This window comes from Dendrobium catenatum, unplaced genomic scaffold, assembly GCF_001605985.2.
Source record: "Dendrobium catenatum unplaced genomic scaffold, ASM160598v2 fragScaff_scaffold_54, whole genome shotgun sequence".
Taxonomy (NCBI): Eukaryota; Viridiplantae; Streptophyta; class Magnoliopsida; order Asparagales; family Orchidaceae; genus Dendrobium; species Dendrobium catenatum.
The window spans coordinates 1,767,417-1,790,207 of record NW_021318516.1 but is presented as its reverse complement, the minus strand read 5'-3'; the positions used below and the strand labels follow the sequence as shown (position 1 = coordinate 1,790,207).

Sequence of the window (22,791 nt, the reverse complement as noted above, 5' to 3'; positions counted from 1 at the left end):
GACCTCATGGATAGATTAAAGTAGAGATCCTATGAAAAAAATAACTTGAAAACTATTAAATCATCGTCTTACTATATAACCTTGTAAGCTGCCTGAATCATGGTTCCAGAAATGTGAACTTGTATGGCCTGCAATCACAAAAGGTATTGAGAAATAAGTAACACAGTTTCATCTAACATTAACTCAGCTTTTCCCAACTCCAGCTGCTAAACCAGATTCCAGTATAGAAAGTTGAATCGACCATTGTTTAGTAATGGAAGAGCATGACAAATAGAAGAGTAATGAAATGAAATTAATGATGATATTTTTTAATTATTACATGATGGTTTAGGATAATTTTGTGCAAGCACCCGGAATTCAAAACATGTTTCCTCCTCAAGGTCTGCAAAATGATAATAAAGTTTTTAAGCAACATATATAATAGATTATATGGAGAGCAGTGAAATGCAATCATTAGCAAAAATGCTCAGTATAACATAATCTTTCTTTATGTCTTCTAAAGACTTGTTTCTTTATCTCCTCTATATAGAGTTTGGTCTTCTTCAGATACAAATTGAGCTACTATAATCATTATTATAAATCTCTGCAATGTAATTTGTGACGCTAAACAAAAGTAAGATGCACTAAACTCAAGTTTGTTTGAAGGAAATGGTGACATTAAGAAAGAGTATGTGAAAAGCTCAAAGAAAATTCAGGTTTTTTGGATTATATCCAAATAAGTGTATCAGTGCATCATAGTGCAATGCAAAATTGGAGCTAAAACCTACAAGGCACTTAATATATTACTTTTGATAAAGATTTCATGTCTATGCAATAGAGAAATAGATATATATATAAATTCCTGAGGAGGATAGCACACTAAAAACACCTAGTTGAGGATTAATAGTGCATAAAATAAGATAAGATGCAAATAACTTAAAATAATAAAACTGCAACAATTTTTTATATATCTAAGAACATTTAATCTTTTAGAAGAGTCAACAATTGTTAAACCATAATAACTGGAAAATATTATATATATCATAAATTTTATACTCCCATAACATTCAAATTCATTACTTCCACAATCATAAATCTCCTATTTTTTAAATCAATTCATACACATATATTTAAGTCTATATCTTAAATAAATCACAAGCTTCAACGAGACCATAACACTTAAACCTTGTTTAAATCATAATCAACAGCATATTATTCCTTCCGCTAATTCCTCAATCTGTCACATGCTAGTACAGGAACATGGATTTCATGTTAGTAATACACCATGCCTAAAGACTAAACTCAACCAGATGTAACCCCAAATCTACCAAAAAATCTTGTGTGCATTAAATCTCATAAATTGGCATGAAATTTATATAGAAGAATAGATAAAAAAATGCACACAAATATATCCTCTTATAATAATGACATAATTTAATACAAATCCAGAAGTTCTTTTAAAATAAAAATTAGTTTCTTAGTTGATAAAATTTAAACTTAAGTGATAAATTTTTAGAAGATTATTTAAATAAAAAAATATTTTCAAACTGATAACATTATCATTGCATATTATAGAACTGATAAATTGCTCCTATAACTTACACTATCTACGTTATCATAGCGCAGGGCTGAAAACATTTTTTAGTGTTTGATGTTAACCCTAATAGGAATTGCATAAAAAGAAAGAAAGAGATAAAAAAAAGATGTTTAGAGTATCACACTTACCCTCATGGCTAGTTCTGGAGTTTAGAGTAAATCTAGAATTTCTTTAATTTATTTGTTATTTTCAGGTATATCACATTCTTCTATTAAATGTTTGGCTATTGAATATAATTGTTTTATTCTTAGATTTGAAGTTTCTTTTTTCTTCTTTCAGAATTATTCAGATATGTCATTCATGCACCAAGGAGCATACATTTTAGTGCGAGGGAGAAGAATTCCAATTGAATAATTAGTTTACAAATAATCAAATGATAATTTACAAATAAGTAACTGATAAATTGTTTGCACTAATAAGCTTACATTTTCAAGTGGACTCATGGGTTCGACAAGAGGGATTTCAGAAAACTATGAAGAAGGAAACTAATGTATAAGGGAATAAGAGAAAGAAGGAAGAATAAAAACCTACAACAAAAATGGCGGCTAGTGGAAAGGCAGGATTGGCGGTAGGGGAAGAATGCTTCGGCGTCGAGAGAAGCAGAGATGCAGACGCTCTTCCGAGGCGTGCGAACAAGAGAGACGGTCTTCCTAGGCGTGCGATCGGAGGGCGACGGAGTGGGGTCGGGGAATTTTCGCCTTGGGGAGTGTTCATGCGAATCAGAGGGAGAGGATCGGATATTTTTTGGGATGTTTGAAGTGTAGCGAGAATATGAGAGTTTATGCGGGATGCTTGTGGACATCCGAAGGAGCACCGCTCGTGGGGTACGAACGCAGAGGGTACGGCCGCACTATCCCTATGGGACAAAACGATCGTAGACCTCTACACTCGACACGAACAGGTTGATGGGAGGGCAGATTGGATCGTGCATGCGACTAACCATTGAGGATAGAAGCTGTCGCCAACACACCCCGATGGGTAGCAATATACACGACCTAGTCACGGGTTTTCCCCACCCGATACGAGAGATCGAGTGGGGTAAAGTAGATTGCGGGGCCAAGTTTCCCACGCGACGTCAGGCGGTGGTCCATCGGAGGTGAGTGCCTCAAGTGGTGGTCCGGCAGAGCAATGGCGTCAGGCGGTGGTTCGGCGGAGGTGAGGATCTCAAGTGGTGGTCCGGCGAACGTAAGGGCCTCAAGTGGTGGTCCAACGAAGGTCCGGTGGTGGTCCGGCGAAACTCCGATGGTGGTCGAGGAGGAGCTTCTTTCTTCTCTTCTCTTATTCTCTTCTTGCTCCGGTCCCCTCTCAAGAGAAATGAGGGGTCTATTTATAGATTTCTAGAGTGGCATGACCCGTAAATAGGTGAGAGATCAAGGGTAAATGGAGAGTGGTTGGATGGACGACCGATATTGAATCCCTTGATCATGCACCGTTCGTCAGACATTTGAAGGCGTTAATGATGTCGGAATTCAGCAACCTTGGGCTCGTTGGATTTGTCTCGTCGAGCCGCTCGATTCGACTATAAGCTCGTTAAGTTTGGAGACCGTTTGGTAATCCAAAGTGCTGTTTGAACCTTCCATTAGTGCTTCTAACCCTTGATTTGGACCCGTTTGGGCTTGGATTGAGTTGATTTTGTTGTCGTTGGGTTTGTATTTCCGAGATGCTCAGTTTGACTATAAGTTTACTGAAATCGAAGTTCGGATGGTCCCAATCTTAATTTTGGAAGTTTCCAACTTGATTTTGAGATTCGTGCCCGATCAAGATAACTTTTTGATGACATATCAAGTACTTTTTTTAATGAAACTAAGGCTTCGTTTGAGACGGTTTTCTTACTGCTTCTTAAAACAATTTTTTAGTTTAAAAATTAAAATTTTTAAACCAAAAAAACTATTTTAAAAAGCAATAAAAAAGCCGTCCCAAACAAAGCCTAAACATTCAATTTGAGGCATTTTTTTAAGATTGATTTTGATTTAGGCTTCATTTGGGACTGTTTTTTTTCCTGCTTTTCAAAGCCGCTTTCTAATACAAAAATTTTAATTTTTGTAAAAAAATTATTTTAAGAAAAAGTAAGAAAATCGGTAAAAAAAAAAGCCTATAAATATTATATTCAGTCAACTTCTTAATCACGAGGATGAGTTTAATATGATGTTTAACTTCAAGGTAAATATCATTGTTGAGAAGACTTGATCGATATTTGATTTGTTAGCATCTACTTGGCTGGTTTCATTTATTCAGATCAGACTATCATGATGCAGGTTTCCTGCAAGCCCTCCTTGATGGTCTTGCTTGTCTTGGCAACCTTGGTGGTTATTTCTTTTGTGCGGTTAAATATGGCTTATGATTGGTATTTGGGACTTCTTCCAGTTGTTTTATCTACCTCCAACAGATGATCCAAGCATGACAACTGATATTGAGTCTGATTGACTTCAGACCCCTTTTTGTTTTCTTTCATTCTGGATTATTTTTATTTTTCTGATTGCTTTGCAATATGTAGCTTACTATGATATTTTAAGCTTTGTGATTTTATATTTTGGCCTAGTTGTACGACCCCTTTTATTTATGAAATAAGGTTTGTGGTTTAAAAAAAAAAAATATAGCTCAAAATTATGGGATCGACAAGTTCTCGGTCTGATATACGTTGTGCGATTTAATTATTAGAAATTTTTAAGATCTGTGTGGTAGCAAAGGGGACTAATCATGAAGCCTAACAGCCTTGGGGGCAATGGCTCTGGTGATAGTATGAACTTTTATTATTTTTACACATATATTTATAAGTATGAAATTATAATTTTATAATTGTGTACGAACTGCCACTCTGCAGTCTCTGCTCATGTACTAGTTCTCAAAATAATAAATTCCACTTATCTTCCTATGATTTTTTACCGTAAAAAATTTTCACATAATTTTAAATATTTTTTAATTTGAGTTTTTCTCATTTATTTTTTTCAATACTATTGTTACATTTCTTTCAATAAATCATTGAATATCTATGACTATCTATGCAAGTTACGCTCAGATCGAGTAGAAGGAGAATCGTTTCCTCTCTTGAAACAGTATGTTAGAGGGACTCGCTTAATAATTAAGAATGATTTTAATACTAGAGCACGGTGAACCAGCCTCACCCACACTTTCGAGACAACCACCCTCCCCGACAGGGTTGACCTCAGAAGTTCTTTTCTCAGTCAGACAAATTTTATCATTCTTAGCCAAAATCAAGTTTCTCATGTGTGATACATTACTAGTTAAAGCTAACAACACGTATCTCCCTACAAGACATCTTACACAATCATATCAATCTCAGGATCACATCAAGGCATTACTCGCCACATCTCATCTTAACAGGGCAACTTAAGACTGATATCCTACCATGTACCAACTCAATCTTCCAATTACATAAGACACTTCTCGCCCTTCTCACCTCAATGGGGCTGACTCATACCAGCTTCCTACCAATGTTGACTCAATCCGTGAATTCATTCTACTCACATCACCTCTAACTGTGATCACCATTTCACTCAATGCAACAATTAATGTGTCGTGTACAAATTCACTATAATTTCCCGAGCCCTATAAAAGGAAGGGGAGCCATAAAAAGGGGAGACATAGATATACATAGAGAGATATATAGATCAATAATTTCCTCTATTTTCTTAAGGAATAATATATTATGTCATTCTTAGCTTAAGCTATGCAGCACATAGACTCGCTCTCATTAATCTTGTACATGTGGCTGTGATAATAAATATGTTGTCTAGATCCATATTCTCTCTCTTTTTCCGTCGTATCATACTTCATCATATTCACCCCCAGGCTCGTAGTCCACCGGTGGCTTGAAGAACAACCCAACATCATATATTAGATGAAACAAGATTGAACAATCCTATTATTGATGAGATTGTTGCAAATAATATATGACTTAGGCTTCGTTTGTGACAAATTTTTCACTATTTTTAAAGCTGTTGTAGATAAAATAATTTTTAAAACTATTATAGTAGACAATTTCCTAACATAAAAATTTATTGAAAATAATGAAAAAAATAATGATTAAATAATAATTATAATTATGATCTAGAAAATAAAACAATAAAAAATTATCATAAATAAAGTCTTAATTAAGACCTTGAATTCTAGGACTAGGTCTTAATTGCTATCTCACTTTGCTTGGACTACTAACCGTTACTGCAAGCGGGCTTTCAGACTTTCAGTGCCCGTTCCGTTCTGGAGGGTCTGATTCTATAAGCGCAAGCAGATAAGTTGCGCGCTATATCCGGTTTTTAATCCACCGCTTTTTATGATTTTTTCCAGGCAAATCTTGCCGACAAAGGGTTTTGCTTCCTATTCGTCTCCACGTACTGGAAATTCTTCGAAAATCCTTAGCCCTCAAACTCTTCTCAAGAGCTGCGTCAGTCCCTGTATTCGATCCCTTAACCTATTCCTCACCTTTCTCCTAAGAAACCGAAAGATTACTCTCCTTCTCGAGACGTTCTCTCAATTATCTTCCAATTCCGTTCAGATCGATTCTAAAACTCATTTCTTGGTCACCCACGCTCTCCTCAGATCCCGCCGCTTTGAAGAGGCACAGCAGTTCATTTCCCCCGCTGAAAAATACGATTTTGTTGTCAGAAAGAGCTTATGGGATTCTCTGATTCGCGAAGTTTGCGTCTCCGGAGGCGACCCAGAGAGGGCATTGTCTCTGTTGCACGAATGCATGCGAAATCGAGGTATTTCGCCATCTCTAAGCACTTTCCGCTTGTTGGTTCTATCATTCAGTGCTCAGGGCAGAATGGAAAGGGCAATCGAGGTGCTGGAAATTATGACTTCTGAGGAAATCGGATACCCGTTTGATAATTTTGTCTGCAGTTCGATAATTTCTGGGTTTTCTAGGATTGGGAAGTCCGACTTCGGTTTAGGGTTCTATGAGAGAGTACAAAAGAGCCGAAATTTTCAGCCTAATTTGATGACTTATACGGCTGTGGTAGATGCATTATGTAGAGAGGGAAGAATTGCTGAAGCTTCTGGTATTGTACAGAAGATGGAGAATGATGGAATAGTTTTAGATGCAGTTCTGTATAGTAGCTGGGTTTGTGGATATTTCCGTAAAGGCCTATTGATGGAAGCTTTTAGGAAGCATAAGTTGATGTCTGAAAATGGAATTTTGCCGGATGTGATCAGCTATACTTCTGTCATTGATGGCTTGTGCAAGGAAGGGTATTTAGAAAAAGTGATTGGATTACTACAATATATGGAGAAGAGCGGGTTGAAACCAAATTTGGTTACATATACGTGCATTATAAGAGGTTTCTGCAAGAGATGCAAGATTGAGGAAGCTTTATTTGTCTTCAGGAAAATGGAAGAATTGAATGTTGTTGCAGATGAGTTTGTCTATTCAGTTTTGATTGATGGTTTGTGTGCAATTGGGAAATTGGATGAAGTTTTTGAATTACTTGAAGAAATGGGCAGGAAGGGGATTAAAGCGACTACTATGACATACAATACAGTAGTCAATGGCTTGTGTAAAGCTGGAAAAACAAGCAAGGCAGATGAGATTTCAAGAAACTGTTTTGGTGATAATTTTACATATAGTACCCTGTTGCATGGTTATATGATGGAAAAGGATGCACAAGGAGTGATTGACACAAAGAGGAGATTAGAGCAGGCTGGAATTCCTTTTGATGTGGTTACAGTCAATATACTCATTAAGGCTCTCTTCATTGTCGGCATGGTTGATGATGCTCGTTATCTTTTCGAAGAAATGCCAAAGAAAGGTCTCAATGCTGATTTCCTTACTTATTGCGCAATGGTTGATGGTTATTGTAAACTTGGAATGTCTGACAGGGCACTTGAGGTCTTTATGGAGTACAGAAGAACTCTTGCATTTGTAAATGATGTATGTCATATTTGTATGATAGTAGGACTCTGCAAAGAAAACAAAATAGAAATGGCAACAGAACTGTTTTTGGAACTATGTGAAAAAAATATTGTTGCAGATACTATTACTTATAGAAAGTTGATGAAGGCCCAATTTAGAGATGGTAATTGGGAGGCAGTTCTGAAATTGATCTCCAGGGTTGAAGGGTGCGGTCCTGAAATATTGACTTCCATATGCAATGATTCTGTTTCCTTCTTATGCAAGAGGGAGTGTTTCCCATCTGCATTGGAAGTTTACATCTTGATGAGATTGAAAGGTTTGACAGTTTGGAGCAAGTCATACTATATTCTCCTTAAGAGTCTCATAAATAGTGGAAATGGTTTGATTGTTGAGCTGATTTTCTGTGACTTTATAAAGGCATGCGGAGTTTTTGAGCCTAGGATGATAAACATTATCTGTCTGTACCTTTGCAAAAAGAATGTGGAAGAAGCAATTCGCTTTTTAGCTGGTTTGAGCAAAAGAAATATTTCTCTTGGTGTTCTGACGGTAGTTATCAATACTCTTAAGGAAAAGGGCAGAGTTCAAGAAGCACTTGATTTTCTTTTGGAAGTAGAAGAAAGCACTGCTTCTGCAGATGTAGTGTTATATTCTATCATTGTGGATGGACTTTGCAAGGTAGGATCTCTTGAGAAGGCTTTAGATCTTTGTTCAAACATGAGAAAGAAGGGCATCACTCCGAATATTGCTACTTACAACTCGGTGATTCATGGTCTGTGTCGTGAAGGATGTTTGGTTGAGGCATTCAGAGTTTTTGATTCTCTGGAGTGTAATGGTTTATTTCCTACAACTGTTACTTATGCTACTCTTATAGATGCTTTATCTGGAGAAGGGTTCCTTCAAGATGCAAAGCATTTGCTTGGAAGAATGGCTATTAATGGCATCTCTCCTAATATACGCATTTTCAACTCCCTGATCAATGGATATTGCAGATTTGGTCTTTTAGAGGAAGGCCTGCAACTATTCAAAGATTTGGCAGGGTACTCCTTGGAACCAGATGGCCTAACTATCAGTTCTATCATATATGGCTACTGTACCAAAGGTGAGATGCAAGGTGGCCTGAATTTCTACAATGCGTACAGAGAAAAAGGATACTCACCTAATTTGTTGGGTTTCCTAAATTTGATCAAAGGACTTTATACTAAGGGGAGAATGGAGGAAGCAAGAAACATTATCAGAGATTTGTTGCAAAATGGAGAAGCTGTAGAGCTCATAAATAAAGCCAGAGATGGATTGAATTTTGAATCTTTAGCAACTTCTATTAAGCTTGCGTGTGAAGAAGGACGACTTCAAGAAGTAATTAATATTTTAACTGATGTAGGTTCCAAGTTTTTCACCTCATTATGGTCTAAAAACAACAATAGCATTAAGAATGTTGGAAAGCAGCATGCGGAAGATTTCCGTACAGGTTCTGAGAGAAAAGTTTATGCAAGTAGAGGCCTAATGAAGCCAGCAGTTCCTAGAAACACTTTGCAGTTTGGAGATGATGGCATTATAGAAAGAAAACATGGGTTGTGCATGAACAAGACTACCAATTCTGTCTTGAATGAGTATAACTTTTTGTGTCAGAACTCCCTCAAGTACGACTTTGAGACTTTCTACTCCATTATTGCAACACTCTGTTCAAAGGGTGAGTTGCAAAAAGCCAATGATATAGTGAAAGCAACGCTCAGTGTTTAGGAAAAAAAGCATTGATTTAGCTCTTTTGTAACTTGCTTCACGGAGCTAATGAATGTCAACTGCATTTGATTCTATATAGGTAAGTAAACAATTCCATCTTTATTTTCTGTGTTTCCATAGGACTCTCTTATTACTGCATTTATTTTTGCATGCTCCTTCATTTGGCTCCTTGATGTCAAAACATGGGCATTGGAACATGCATATGACAAAGACATCAAGTCTCCCTATTCTTTCAAAATATAAAAAAAGACAGACGCGGGCTCCGAAATTTTTTGTCCTCGGCCTTTCCTCATATATACTCGAGCATAGTCTTAACTTTTTATGATTTAAATTTTGGGGGAATTTTCGAAAGGCAGATTGGTTAGAGATAAGACACTACCTAGATATTTCGGCCTCATTAGTAAGAACTTAGATTTGAGTTCATATTTCCCATAGGTATAAACCCCTATAATTAATTACCCTATCCGGTTGTGAGAGAATGTTTTCGATTAAAGCTAATCATTAAATATACACTTAGTGCCTGATATATAGTAGCAATAGATTTCATCTTAGGTTGTTATGATTTTTAATCTCTTTAGTCAGAGGAGGTAGTTGACCCTATATGACTGAAGAATTCTTTTCGACAATCATGATCTGTTTTATACAATGATACCTCATAGACTTGGTTATGTAGATTTACATGCATAGGAAAATGTATTAATTTTGAAATTAAATGCTTTATGACGGAGCAATAACAATTATTCAACTTCCTACGGATTAAACAATAGATTGAAAACAATAAAGCAATGATTAGACGTAGGCAATTGATTACAAGACAAAATTTGGAGCACAAAATAATCAAAGTAAATCCAACTTTGCTTAATGTGGGGGTTTCAAAAGAAATCCCTTAATTAACAATAAGACTAATAACTATTAAGATCCCTCACACATACTTTACATAACGGCTAAGCGGAGAAGTTTTCATAACTTTTAATGATGCAACAATTGAGGAGAGGTTAGAAGGAGAAAGGGTCGGAAGAGAGTTCACCTTTGTCAAGTTTCTAATCTTGATGTAGAACTCCGTCAAGCTTATGAACTTGTGCTCCGATGTTTTTCCGGATCGGGGCGATGTTCATCTATGATTTGCCTAGGAGCAAACACTCCTTGTCGTCGTGGAAGGGTTGCAATGCCCGAGGAGTTTGAATGTAGTTGTTTAGGGAGGAGCATCTACTTCTTCCTCCTTAGGTGAAATATCAAGCATAAGAGAATAATTATATAAAGAAGGTGGTGAGGCTAAGTGGCTGGCCTTACAGGAGAGAGTGGGGAAATTAAGTCCAGATTTTGTGTGTTGATTAAGGGAAACAAATTCAAAATCTGAAATTTAATTCCAGCTTTAATTGGTGGAGATGAATGGGAAATTTGAATTTGAATTTCGCAATCAAAGAGGGAAAGGAGGAAGGGAAGGGGCGACTCATTGATGATGAAATTGGATAGGATCCCAAAGGGGAAATGGATTAATTTAGGAGAGAGGGGAGGGGGCGGCAATGGTTAAGGAAAGGATTTAATTAGAGGAGTTAAGGGTTGCTAGATTTGGAATTTTAAAATAGGAAAGTATATTTAAATTAACTCCTATTTAAAATTCAAATTAGCATGATGTGAGGGGCTTTCCCAAAATGTCTCCTCATTTAGGAAATAAATTTCAAGTTCAAATTCATTGGAATCTGAATTCAAATAACTTCCAAATTTAAAAGGAGTTAAATTTGGAAAGTATTTGAGTGCTAGCTAGGTTTGGAAATTTTGAATCCCATGGGAGGGATGAAGGGGCTGGCGGTTGGCAAGGAAGTTGGGTGGTCGGCGGGTGTATGGAGTGGGTTTGGGATTGGGTGTGAAGTTTGGCTAAGGGAGGGAGGGAGGAGAGGGGATCGGCTAGGGTTTGGGTTTCGAGGGGGTTTCGACCATGGTATCAGGGGAAGATGGGGTGGCGGCTAGGAGGAGGAAGGAGAATAAATTGGTGGAGGGCGAGGACCACAAGCCCGGACGCTTCCTACGGCTGATGGATAATACGTTACCCTCACCTAGGGATTTTAACTCTCTTAAGAACTCTCAAACTCACAACACAACGTGCATAATTTTTTTCTCATAATAATCATCATCCTCCAAAGAGTAGAAGGGGGCGATAAATAGCCAAAATATAATAACAACTCTAAAGACGAAAGTGCCCCTAGGGTCACATGAACATACTCCCTCAAGTGAGGGTAAAATAAAAAAAATGAATAAATAAATCAAATACAAATAATAACTGAAAATTAAAGTGGTCTAATCTTGGTCGCAGATCTTCGGCCTCTTCTCTGATAAACTTTCCACGGTCGAATGTCTTCATCACTTGGGGTAAATGTCTGTCAAATGACCAAATTTAAGTCAGCCTTAGCTAACAGATAGAGGGTAGAAATTAAGTTTATCATTTGATTTATTACTCAAGGGTGATAGCCATTAGGAAATATACGGGCTTTGGATTTAACCGTAATGTAGTGGAGCCGCAAGGCCAAACTATTCAATTAGAGGACCTCAATCATAATTGTTTTCCATGTAGATCCGTTGAACCAAACCATTGATTTTGTGAAGGCATTGAGCTAAACAATCGGTAAGAGGATATATGTGACATCCTTATTGGTATTACTTGAGAATTAATCTTAGTAATATTCTTGACTAGACATTTACTATTTGTGAGATGAAGTTATTCTTGAATTCATCGCACTCGCCAAATAGTTGCGAAGGGTGGATAAAGTTTACTTTAATTTATAAGATGATTAAATTTTATTTTAAAACATTTGAATCTTGATAGGCATTGAATTTTAAAATTTGGATAGTCCCTCCGGTTGATATTTACTTTCAACCAAGGTTGTGAAAACCTGATCAGACAACTAACCGGAAGAAAGAGATGGTTCGATCAGTCAAACTGAGGTCGAACCTAATGACGTAAAATTAATAATATTATTAAAAATTAATAAAATTAATATAATAATTATGACAATATAACCTTAAATCTTATAATTCTATCAATTTAAACTTTGTACTTTTCAACAAATTTTTCACATATTATCTCTCACTATAATTAAATTATTAAATAATTAAATTAAATTGAAATGATGTATATAATTATATAATATAATTAAAGTATTAGACATATAGTTTAGTTACATTATATTTATGAATATATAATAAATTAATTATAATTAAAATTTACATTTAATTATAGTGGTAATAAATGAGATTCTTATAATATATATTATAATAAATTAAAAATTTTAATATAATATATAAATTTATAATATTAAATTTAAAAATGTGTAATAAGAATAATATTTAATATAATATATAAATTTATATAATTAATTTATAAATATACATCATAACAAATTTATAATACAAAATTTAAAAAATTTTGCACCCAACTAGCCCAAATTCGTGGTCCAACCAGCCCAAATTTGTGGCCCAACAAACTCAATTTAATGGCCCAATAAAGCCCAAGCTTTGGATTGGACATCTGAACGGTTCATGAATAATCGGCCGGTCCGGTCCGGTCCGGTCCAGTCCAATTTTAAAAAATATCTTTTCAATACGGTTATCATCAAGGTGACGTCAAAGTCACTTTGAATATATTTGTATTTTATTAGAATTCGGAGGTATTAAGAGATAGAGTTACTTTCGGTTGTGATTAACTTTCAACGCAGTCATCATTTGGGTTGTTTGAGTATTTCCATTTTTGTCACTTAAAACTTATCAACTCGATCCACTTGATGGTAGATGATCATGTTCAATTTGAGTTCAAATTATATTTTTATAATTAATTCCTCTCTAATAAATATTCAATTTCAACACAACCATCATTGATCGTCGATTTTTTATCCGATCCAGTGGACCTCAAAGGACGAGTGTCCTCCCCAACGTCCCCTCACGAGAAGGGGGCGTCAAAAGGCTGCCAAAATATTGGAAAAATACTAAAATACCACAAGCATTGAATTAGAGGACTCGAATACTAATATCGGGGTCGATTCGCTCCCCCGAACCCTTGACAGTCGATTTTATCCGTACGAGCAGAGCTAAAAGGGCAAATGTCCTCCCCTACCTCCCCTCTTGGGGAGGGGATATAGGGAGGCTATCGAAATTGCCCGGAAAAGCTATCAAATTTGCCTCGAGAACTTGCCAAACTTCGAGGAATTATTGAAGAATAATTTATTTATTTTATTAATGTAAATACAATTTTTTTATTTTTTAATAAATCAATTATTTTAAATTAAATTAATTTAAAGTTAAAACAGTCATTTAAATTAATTGATTAATAAATTTGAAATCAAATTAAATAATTTAAAATTAATCAAATTTAACCAGAATTTAAAATCTAATTTAAAAAATTAATCAAAACTTTAATTAATTTACAAATTATTTAAAATTAAAATTTTGATTAATGAACCAATTAAATTTAAATCTTAATTTAAAATTAATCTAAGCTTTCATGATTGATTAACTAATTTAAAAAATAAAATCAAATTTAAATTCATATTTTTAATCAATTTAAAATTTAATAAAATCAAAATTTTAATTTATTAATATCCTTAAAATTAATCAAATTAATTAAGCAACCAAATTTTAAATTTAATTGATAATTAAATTATATTAATTGAATTATTTTAAAATATATTCAACTTAATGAGCCGAACAATTAATTTTAATTTAACATTTTAAATTTTAAACCAAGTAAATTAACAAAGAAATTAAAAAATGCACGTAGAAAAACATTGAGAGGAGAGCCGCTCTGGTGAATTTTGCTTTTTTTATTAAAATAAAAAAACACAAAAAATCAATATTCACACTAAATAATTTTAGTACAACCCACACCAACTAACACCAAACTCTTAAACTAAAAAAAAAACATTAAAATTGAAAGAAAAGCTCCAAAAATCCTAACCTAAACCCCTCCAACTTCTGGCCAGCTCCAGCTCCTGGCTAGCTTTTGCTCCTAGTAAACCCTGCAGTTGTGGGCTCCAGCTTCTGCAACTGCTAGTCAAATATATCTACAAACAAGTAGATTAAAGGCAGCAAAGGATAAACAAAACTAGTACTAAAATAGAACATGTATTAAAATAAAAGTAGTATTGAAAAGAACAAATAAGTAGGTAAAGCTACTACTACATGCAAAATTAGTGCTGAAAGAAAAACTAGAACTATAGACAAAACAAAGAGCTAGAAACAAGGTACTGAAGCTAAAGCAACGGTACTAAAGCAAAAGTTAAGCTATCAAAGTAGAAAAGTTACAAGCAAAACCATAATAAACTACTGAAAGCTTGAGAAGAAAGCACTGGTGTCAAAGCAATGAAGGTTGCAAAGCTAAATGTTTGTTGCTAGAACCCCGCTAACCTAAAGTTCAACCCGGCAACTTCTAGTAGGGATCGTAAGTCTGACTTTAGTTAATGCGTTAGGGGAAACCTCTTGGTAAAAATAACCTAACCCTAAATCCCTGATAACCCAGGCCACCTCTAATAGAGGCCTTAAGTCTCACTTTAATTAGACTGTTAGGGAAAACTTTCCCATAACAATTAACTTATCCTTGATAACCTTGGCAACCTCTTATAGAGGTCGTAAGATCTGTTATACGGCTACTTCTAATAGAAGAGGTAAGACCCACACATTAAGGGAAGTTTCTAGATAAAAGAAACCTAACCCTAAATCCCAATTACGGGCTCTTTTCAATGAAAATGGTAAGACCAACTTCTCAAACGCACGGGCTACTTTCAAGGGAAGCTGTAAGAACTGCTATAGCTACTTTCAATGAAAGTAGTCATACCCAACCTTTTAAACCCTACGGGTTACTTCTATTAGAGGCATTAAGATTCACTTCTCAAAATTTCTTGAAACCTACAGGTCACTTCTAAGTGTAGTCGTAAGACCTGCTATACGGGCTACTTCCAAGGGAAGTCGTAATACCTGCCACACGACTACTTTTAATAAAAGCAAAAGCCCCGACTCCAAATCTAAATAAAAAAATTGGGTAACTTCTAAATGAAGTCATAAATCCCAAATTAAATTAAATAATTGGCATTTTAACAGATGTAAACCCCAAATCATAATAAAGTTAAATCTACACTTATCCATTTCAGTTTTCCTGGGATCCCTGAAAAGAGGTAACCCATGCCTACTAATCAGATTCTCTGGACACTATGATCAATGATCGTTAGTGTTGGTAGAGTGAAACCTATGGTATTCTCAGGATGAAGAAACCATGAGATCTTAATCGGGTCTGCCTTCATCTCCCACAACCAAAATTTAAAACTGTTGCACGTCTAAACATTGATTCATCCTTAATCGAGAGTTCTCTTCTACGCATTAGGATAGATAATTAACTATGAGGACTTGCACTCATAGGAAGTGGAATCCCAAAATTAATTAAACCCTGATGCTGATCATCGGGGAAAAATTGGTTAATTTAAATTATAATCTACCTCATGGAAAAACGGGACCTTTAAAACTTGCAAAAGAGGGATTCATGCCATAGTGCCATCTTTTTCTGAGCGAACACATGTTTATATTAGTAATATAATGGGTATCGTTGTTCCTTGACATTTGTGCTCAGAATTTTAATAATATTTCATTTTCTTTGTATGAAAGATCATTTAACAATATAAATAGAATCTGCATTGCATTGCGGATAACTTGTCTTAGTAATCATCCAAGCCGGCAAGCCTGATGGTATGGGTTCATATGATTTTGAACTCTGTAAATCCATCATGGAATATGCAGAATTCCAGAATAAATTGAACTCCCCTCGGATTCCTTATATCATATACCAAGTGTAAGCTTTTTTATGTATAAGAACTATTCCTTTATCAATGACCAGTGTTATACCTCATACTTACTTACCTTAATGAACCAAATGTGCTAGTAAAGCAATATTTCACTAAGAAACTCTTCAGGTGAGGTTTAATTCATTGACCAGTATTAAACTTCGTCTTTGCTAGAAACTGACACACAACACTACTGAACTGGATGCAACAATTGGGAGTCGCCAAAGATTGCTGGGTGTGGATTATTGGATTCTATTATTCATCAGGTAATTACTGTTTTGTTGTGGGATAAGTTGATTCCTTTATTTGTTATGTCCAGTCTCTACCCTGATTTTTGTGTATTATTGAGTATATGTAATACATCATATGATATATATATATATACTAGTTGCATTGCACGTGCACAAAAAAATAAGAAGTTTACATTATTGTATGAAAAAAATTAGTAAAATTTATGCCGGCCAAATTAATAGTGACAAAAAATATAAAATTTTAAATGTTAAATTTATCGATCCAATTAATGAGATAGATTTATCAACTAAGACTTAGAGGCTTATTGATACTATATTCCATGATTTTAAAACAAGGATAAATAATATTAATTAATAATATAACAAATCAAATTTTTATAGCATAAAGAATAAAAAATATATAAAATAATACTTAGAGGTTTGTTGAAAATAAATGATTCATTTATTGTTGCATGACATATAAAAATTTATCATTGCGATTTCAAATTCATTAGAATAAAATATGTGCAATAAAATTATAATTATTTGTTAAAATAAATTAAATACATGTAGTTTTGATTGCATGTGCAATAAGTAAATGTGAATAAAAATTATAAAATAAAAGGATATGAAAATATTTTTCATAGGATATTAAATTATACCTAATTTTATATTTTTTTAAATGAGCTCAATTTAAAAAAAAAATCATTCCAAATTATTATAAAAAATATTAAGAAAATTCAAAAACTTATAAAGATGAAATATTAAAAAAATAAATTTTATACCCTAAAATTAATGTTTAAGAATTACTGCAATTTATATGTAGGATATTTAATATGATTATTTTCCTAATTTTATTACACATGCATTAAATGTACATGAATAAAAATTTAAAAATAAAAATTCATATTTGAAATATTTTAATTATATTATCATTTTAAAAAGAAAAAAATATTAAGTTTATAATTTTTTATTGGATAAAACACACATAGGAACCTACATGTTAATAAAATATGATTTTGCTAATAAAAAATAACAAGAAAAGAACTCATTTAGGGGTTTAATTTAAAAAGTTCTTTTAGTCGCTTGTATAAATAAATATATAAAGAAAAAATAAAGTTGAAAACAATTAAAAAAACATAGTAGAAAATAAATTACATTCAAAATTTTCATAATAATAATAATAAGGAAAATATCATAGTGAATAATAACGTCATAGATAATCTTTCATAATTATAATATAATATAATTATATTAATCTGAATACAAACTCAAAGATGATTAAGCAGACAATTTTCTTTCATTAAAATGGAGATAATATGTTGTGATTTGAGAAGAATTCACATCCAACAAGCCCTAAAGCTTTGAAAAATTCACATCCAACAAGCCTCATGCTTTGAGAAGAAACAAAAAATCAATGAAAATTATTATTATTATTAACATATCTTATGTACGCATTATTTATAATCATGAAATCCCTCATCCAAATAATAAATATATCATAATAAAATTGACAAACTGAAATGCTTGCGAAAGATCTGCACATGGAGAAGACCCATGATATCAAGATAAAAAATATATCTTAACAACATCGACAAGAACTGTTTAATAAAATTTTATTAAGTTAAGGCTTCCTAAGCCAGTTAGTCAAGAGGAAGTGATTGGAGATTCACAACTGCAAGCATGCCAATTTATCAATGTGAGGATTATTCATTCTGAGTTTGTAACGATAGTCTCTCAGAGATTTGGGACTTCTATATTTCGAGTTTTTTCAAGATTAATGTCATGCGTGGCTGTGAACCACTAAAGTTCTATTGCCAGGCACCTCAAATAAGCATCATCTTATTCCTCCAATTTGTTTATGAATAAAGCAACAAAAGCATAGGAATAGAGATATTAGTAAAACAAAATGATGATTAGCAAATGAATCATGAAATTTAACAAAATTAACTAACTCCAAAGATGTTTACTGTTTTCTTGAAAATCTGAATAGTTATATTCAAGGGTTATTATAAATGCTTTCAGCATATTTTTTGTGGATGTGCATTGTTAAGTTTTATTCAATTAAAAATATTAGTTTTAATAATACAATACTGTCATTTATCAAGGATAAAACAAATATATAAATGTACATTAGAAGAATAAGAGTATATTTTCAAGATAAATATCCATTATAATCAAGGATAACATAAAAATATATAAATATTTATTACACGAACAACCCAACTGGATAAGTTAAGTAGGAAGAGATTTATAACTTCTATTTTCAATTTAGTTAGCAAAATAAGTAATACAACATAACATAAGACATAAAGCTTATGTCCTCCACTTTTTATTATCCAGATGAATGATTGTGGATTCTCTTTTACTCATCATATGTAAGGTGAAATCATCAAAACGTAACTTTTCTGTGTCACAAAACACAATCCATGTTAGGAGAGATGCATAGAAGAACATGCATGACAATACAACCAAGACGATAATGACATTTATATAAGGATCTATTCACAAAAATATAAGCAAGAAAGTGATAATCATTGTGCATATATACATAGCGGGAGAGTATTTGATGGGGACATCAGCTCGTGGAAGGTTTATCAGAGGCGTGACCGCCGATCTACGGCCACGATTGAGTCTTTGTATTTCTGAGTCATTTATGTTATTTTATTATTCACATATTTTCTATTTTTCTTAGTGTCATTATGTTTTTCCGTTTGTACCCCTTTAATGAGAATTGTCGTATGTGAGCCCAAAGGGCAAGTTGGTCTTTTATTTTCTTGAGCCCATTGTACTTGGCTATATATAGCCCCTTGTCTGATCTTTGAGGTTAATGAATGATTGCTTATGAATATTTTTTCTTGGATGAGTTTGAGAGAGCTTGAGAGTTCTAATGGAGAGAGATCCCTAGGAGATGGAGATTTGCGCAACACCCACCAACCTAGATAAGTCGGGTTCGTGGTTTCTTTCGTTTATCTCGTTTTCTTTTCTTCCTTCTCCTTTCCACCCTCACTTAGCTATCGAATTCCACCACACCTGAATCCCCTTCCCCTTCCTCCTAACCCCACGGCCAAATTAAAGCCCCAACCCGAACCCATACCGCCGGCTCCAGCTATCTAGCCGCCGGCCCCCACTCCCTCTTTCCCATTAAGTTTCATTGCCTAATTGGGATTGGATATTTTGGGACATATTTTTGAATTCAAATTTGTTCAATTTGCAATTTAAAATCTTTCCTAAAATACCAAATCTATTTTAGAAAAGTTCATAAATTAAACCTATTTGAATTTTAAATTTGAATTGTGTTTAATTTAAACTTTCCCTCTTTACTAAACCCAATTAGGAAGCCATCAATTCCTCCCACTAATTACTCCCCCTCTCCTTAATGCCGCTGCACCCCCCTCCCTTTTGCTTGGATTAGGAATTATTTCCTAAATCACCACCTTTGCTTTAGGAAACTATTTCAAATCCCCTTGATCTATGCTTGCCAAATTTTCCTAAAAGCCTCACATTATTAAATTATTTCCTAAACCAAATATTGAAATTAGGAAATAAATCTCCATCCCTATCCCCCCTTAATGCCGCCGGCCTCCCTTCTCCCTAACCGCCTCTCTCTCTCTCAAATCTCATCTCTCCCTCTTTAATACCCCAAGTAAATTGATGCCTCAATTTCTCCTTCCAATTCCCCTACCTCCTAAGCATAGAAATATGAAAATTTCTCTCAGATTTAGGCTCCAAAATCTGAAACTTTTTTCATATTTTTGAAAAGGGGACTTAGGAATTATCCTCCCTCCACCTGCAAGAGAAACTCTTTTCTCTTTGCTACCACTCAAGAGGCATATCAAATACTAAGGAGATCTTGTCTTCCACCACCCATGAATGACGGATCCGGAGACTGAATATGGATTAACGTGGGACTAGGACGGCTTCACTGACATCCTACAATCCATCTTCTTCGACGTTAATCCAAGGATTGATCACACCATCGAGGACTGCATCGAACGCATTCTGGACACCCTAGTGGAAGCGATCGACGATCACTTCGAAGGCATCGAGTGGAGGATCTCCACTACCCCGTGAGGAAAGGTTCTCTTTTCTCCTGTCATTATATTTCTTAAGTCTAACTTCTCTTGATTTTGACTCCAGTCATGACAACAACTTTTACTGCTCTTACTAAAGCTTAATAAACGTAAGGTTTGAGTGCGCTTCTATGCCTATTAATTCTTATTGTTAGATTAAGGATTTCTTTGAAACTACTACTTGTCATTGTGTTATTTTTCTAAATCTATTTTGACGGCTTCAAATATCTTGCTATGCAATTTGGCCTAAACGGGTGACCCCTCATATGTTTTGATTTGTCTTTTTAAACTGCTATGAATTTTGTTCTATAATTATTGCAATCAAGAGTTGTGCAAAATCTAAATGAACGAAAGCATTTCATACTTAGTACTGCATCAGTATTCTACTGTGAGGGAAGCCAAATGACCATTGATTTTAGTTTAATAATTTTAAAAAATATAAATATATATTCTATATAATAAATACATAAATTAAAGTTCCCTCCGATTTGGATGAATTGAGTTCGACTTTCCTCACCCTCGGTAATAAATTTTTATTTCCTTCTTTACGTCTTTTCCACATAGAATATGACGCTTATTCTTTAAATCCAAAGGTAGAATATGACACTTAATCTTCCAAATGCTTATTCTTTAACTGTCCAGTTTCTCATTCATTTCATTTGTGTCTTTATATCCACACTTAAAATCTCTTCTTTATTGAATTAAACGCTTCTTCTTTTTAACTGTACTATTTTACATCTCTTCAAATCCCAGCCGCTCATTCAATAAATTTCGAATGAAGTTGTAGCTTCTTCCTGCATTTCGATTTTCTTCAATGAAGAGGTTTAAGATGACACCATTAACTGCATTCATATTAGAGGTTTGACAGCGCAGTTGGTAAGTTCCTTCCTCCTAAATCTCTGATTACCAGTTCCTCTATTTGACACCATTAGTCGCATTCAATTTTACTAGAATTGTGAACATTTTTTTTTTGCTGCTATAGATGTCTTTTTTCTTTTTTGGGTTTTCTTCACTTCTTTAAGCAAGAGAAATGAAAGGGAAAAAAAAAAAGAAGGCCGAGAGCTTTCCATTTTTCATTCTTTTAATATCTGGTAGAGAAAATCTAGAAATCTTTTCAGGTACTCAACCATTCTCTAATCTCTTTATGCAATTATCTTCTAAAGACTTCAATTTTGAAGAAATAGAATATCTACTACATTCATTTAATATAGCTTTTTTGTGTATTAATTAAGTTTGCTCATTTGATAATTAAAATGAATGTAAATCTTCCATCAAACAAATTATAGAATGCTCCCAGGTTGATTAAAATATATATTAATGATATCAATTTTATTTATGAAAAAGTTAATTGTCAAGTCCAAATACATTATGCTCATATTATTTTCATGAATAAGGTGATCGGCAAAGCTCACAATAGAATACTCTCCCGCTATGTATATATGCACAATGATTATCACTTTCTTGCTTATATTTTTGTGAATAGATTCTGATATAAATGTCATTATGTTCTTGGTTGTATTGTCATGCATGTTCTTTTATACATCTCTCCTAACATGAATTGTATTTTGTGACATAGAAAAGTTACGTTTTGATGATTTCACTTTACATATGTGAGTAAAAGAGAATCCATCATCATTCATTGTATAATAAAAAGTGGAGAACATAAGCTTTATGCCTTATGCTATGTTGTATTACTTTTTTTGCTAACTAGATGAAAAATAGAAGTTATAAATCTCTTCATTAACTTATGCAGTTGGGTTGTTCGTGTAATAAACATTTATATTTTTTTATGTTATCCTTGATTATAATGGATATTTATCTTGAAAATGCACTCTTATTCTTCTAATGTACATTTTTATATATATTTGTTTTATCTTTGATAAATGATAGTATTGTTTTAATTTGGATAAAACTTAATAATGCACATCCACAAAAATATGTGGAAAACACTTATGATAACTCTTGAATATAACTATTCAGATTTTTAAGCAAATAGTAAACATCTTTGGAGTTAGTTAATTTTGTCAAATTTCATGCTTCATTTGCTAATCATGATTACTTAAAACTACTTTTTTTTTCTACTAATTTTTTTACTAATATCTCCATTCCTATGCTTTGGTTGCTTTGTTTCATAAATAAATTGGAAGAATAAGATGATGCTCATTTGGGGTGTCTGACAATAGAATCTTTAGTGGTTCATAGCAACGCATGTCATTAATTTTGAATTTTTTTAAAAAAAAAAACTTGAAATATAGAAGTCTCAAATCTCTGAGAGACTGTCATTACAAACTCAGAATGAATACTCTCACCTTGATAAATTGGCTTGCTTATAGGGTTGAATCTCTAGTTTCTTCCTCTTGACTAACTGACTTAGGAAGCCTTAACTTAATGAAATTTTATAAAATAGTTCTTGTCGATGCTTTTAATATATTCTTTTTATCTTGATATCATGGGTCTTCTACATGTGCAAGTCTTTAGTATGTATTTC

General features: G+C 33.6%; 1 protein-coding gene across 1 annotated transcript; it reads left to right on the top strand.

The window, feature by feature from the left end:
- Positions 1 to 5,757: 5,757 nt before the first annotated feature.
- On the top strand, positions 5,758 to 22,149 carry LOC110108665 (pentatricopeptide repeat-containing protein At5g57250, mitochondrial). Its single transcript, XM_020839406.2, has 3 exons — positions 5,758 to 9,261; positions 16,175 to 16,266; positions 21,057 to 22,149. Exon 1 carries the CDS (start codon positions 5,868 to 5,870, stop codon positions 9,180 to 9,182), a length of 3,315 nt encoding a protein of 1,104 aa, XP_020695065.2. The 5' UTR covers positions 5,758 to 5,867; the 3' UTR covers positions 9,183 to 9,261; positions 16,175 to 16,266; positions 21,057 to 22,149.
- Positions 22,150 to 22,791: the final 642 nt, after the last annotated feature.

What these genes read in the sequence shown, in the direction of transcription:
- LOC110108665 (XM_020839406.2), top strand. Translation starts at nt 5,868, where the DNA reads ATGATTTTTTCCAGGCAAATCTTGCCGACAAAGGGTTTTGCTTCCTAT.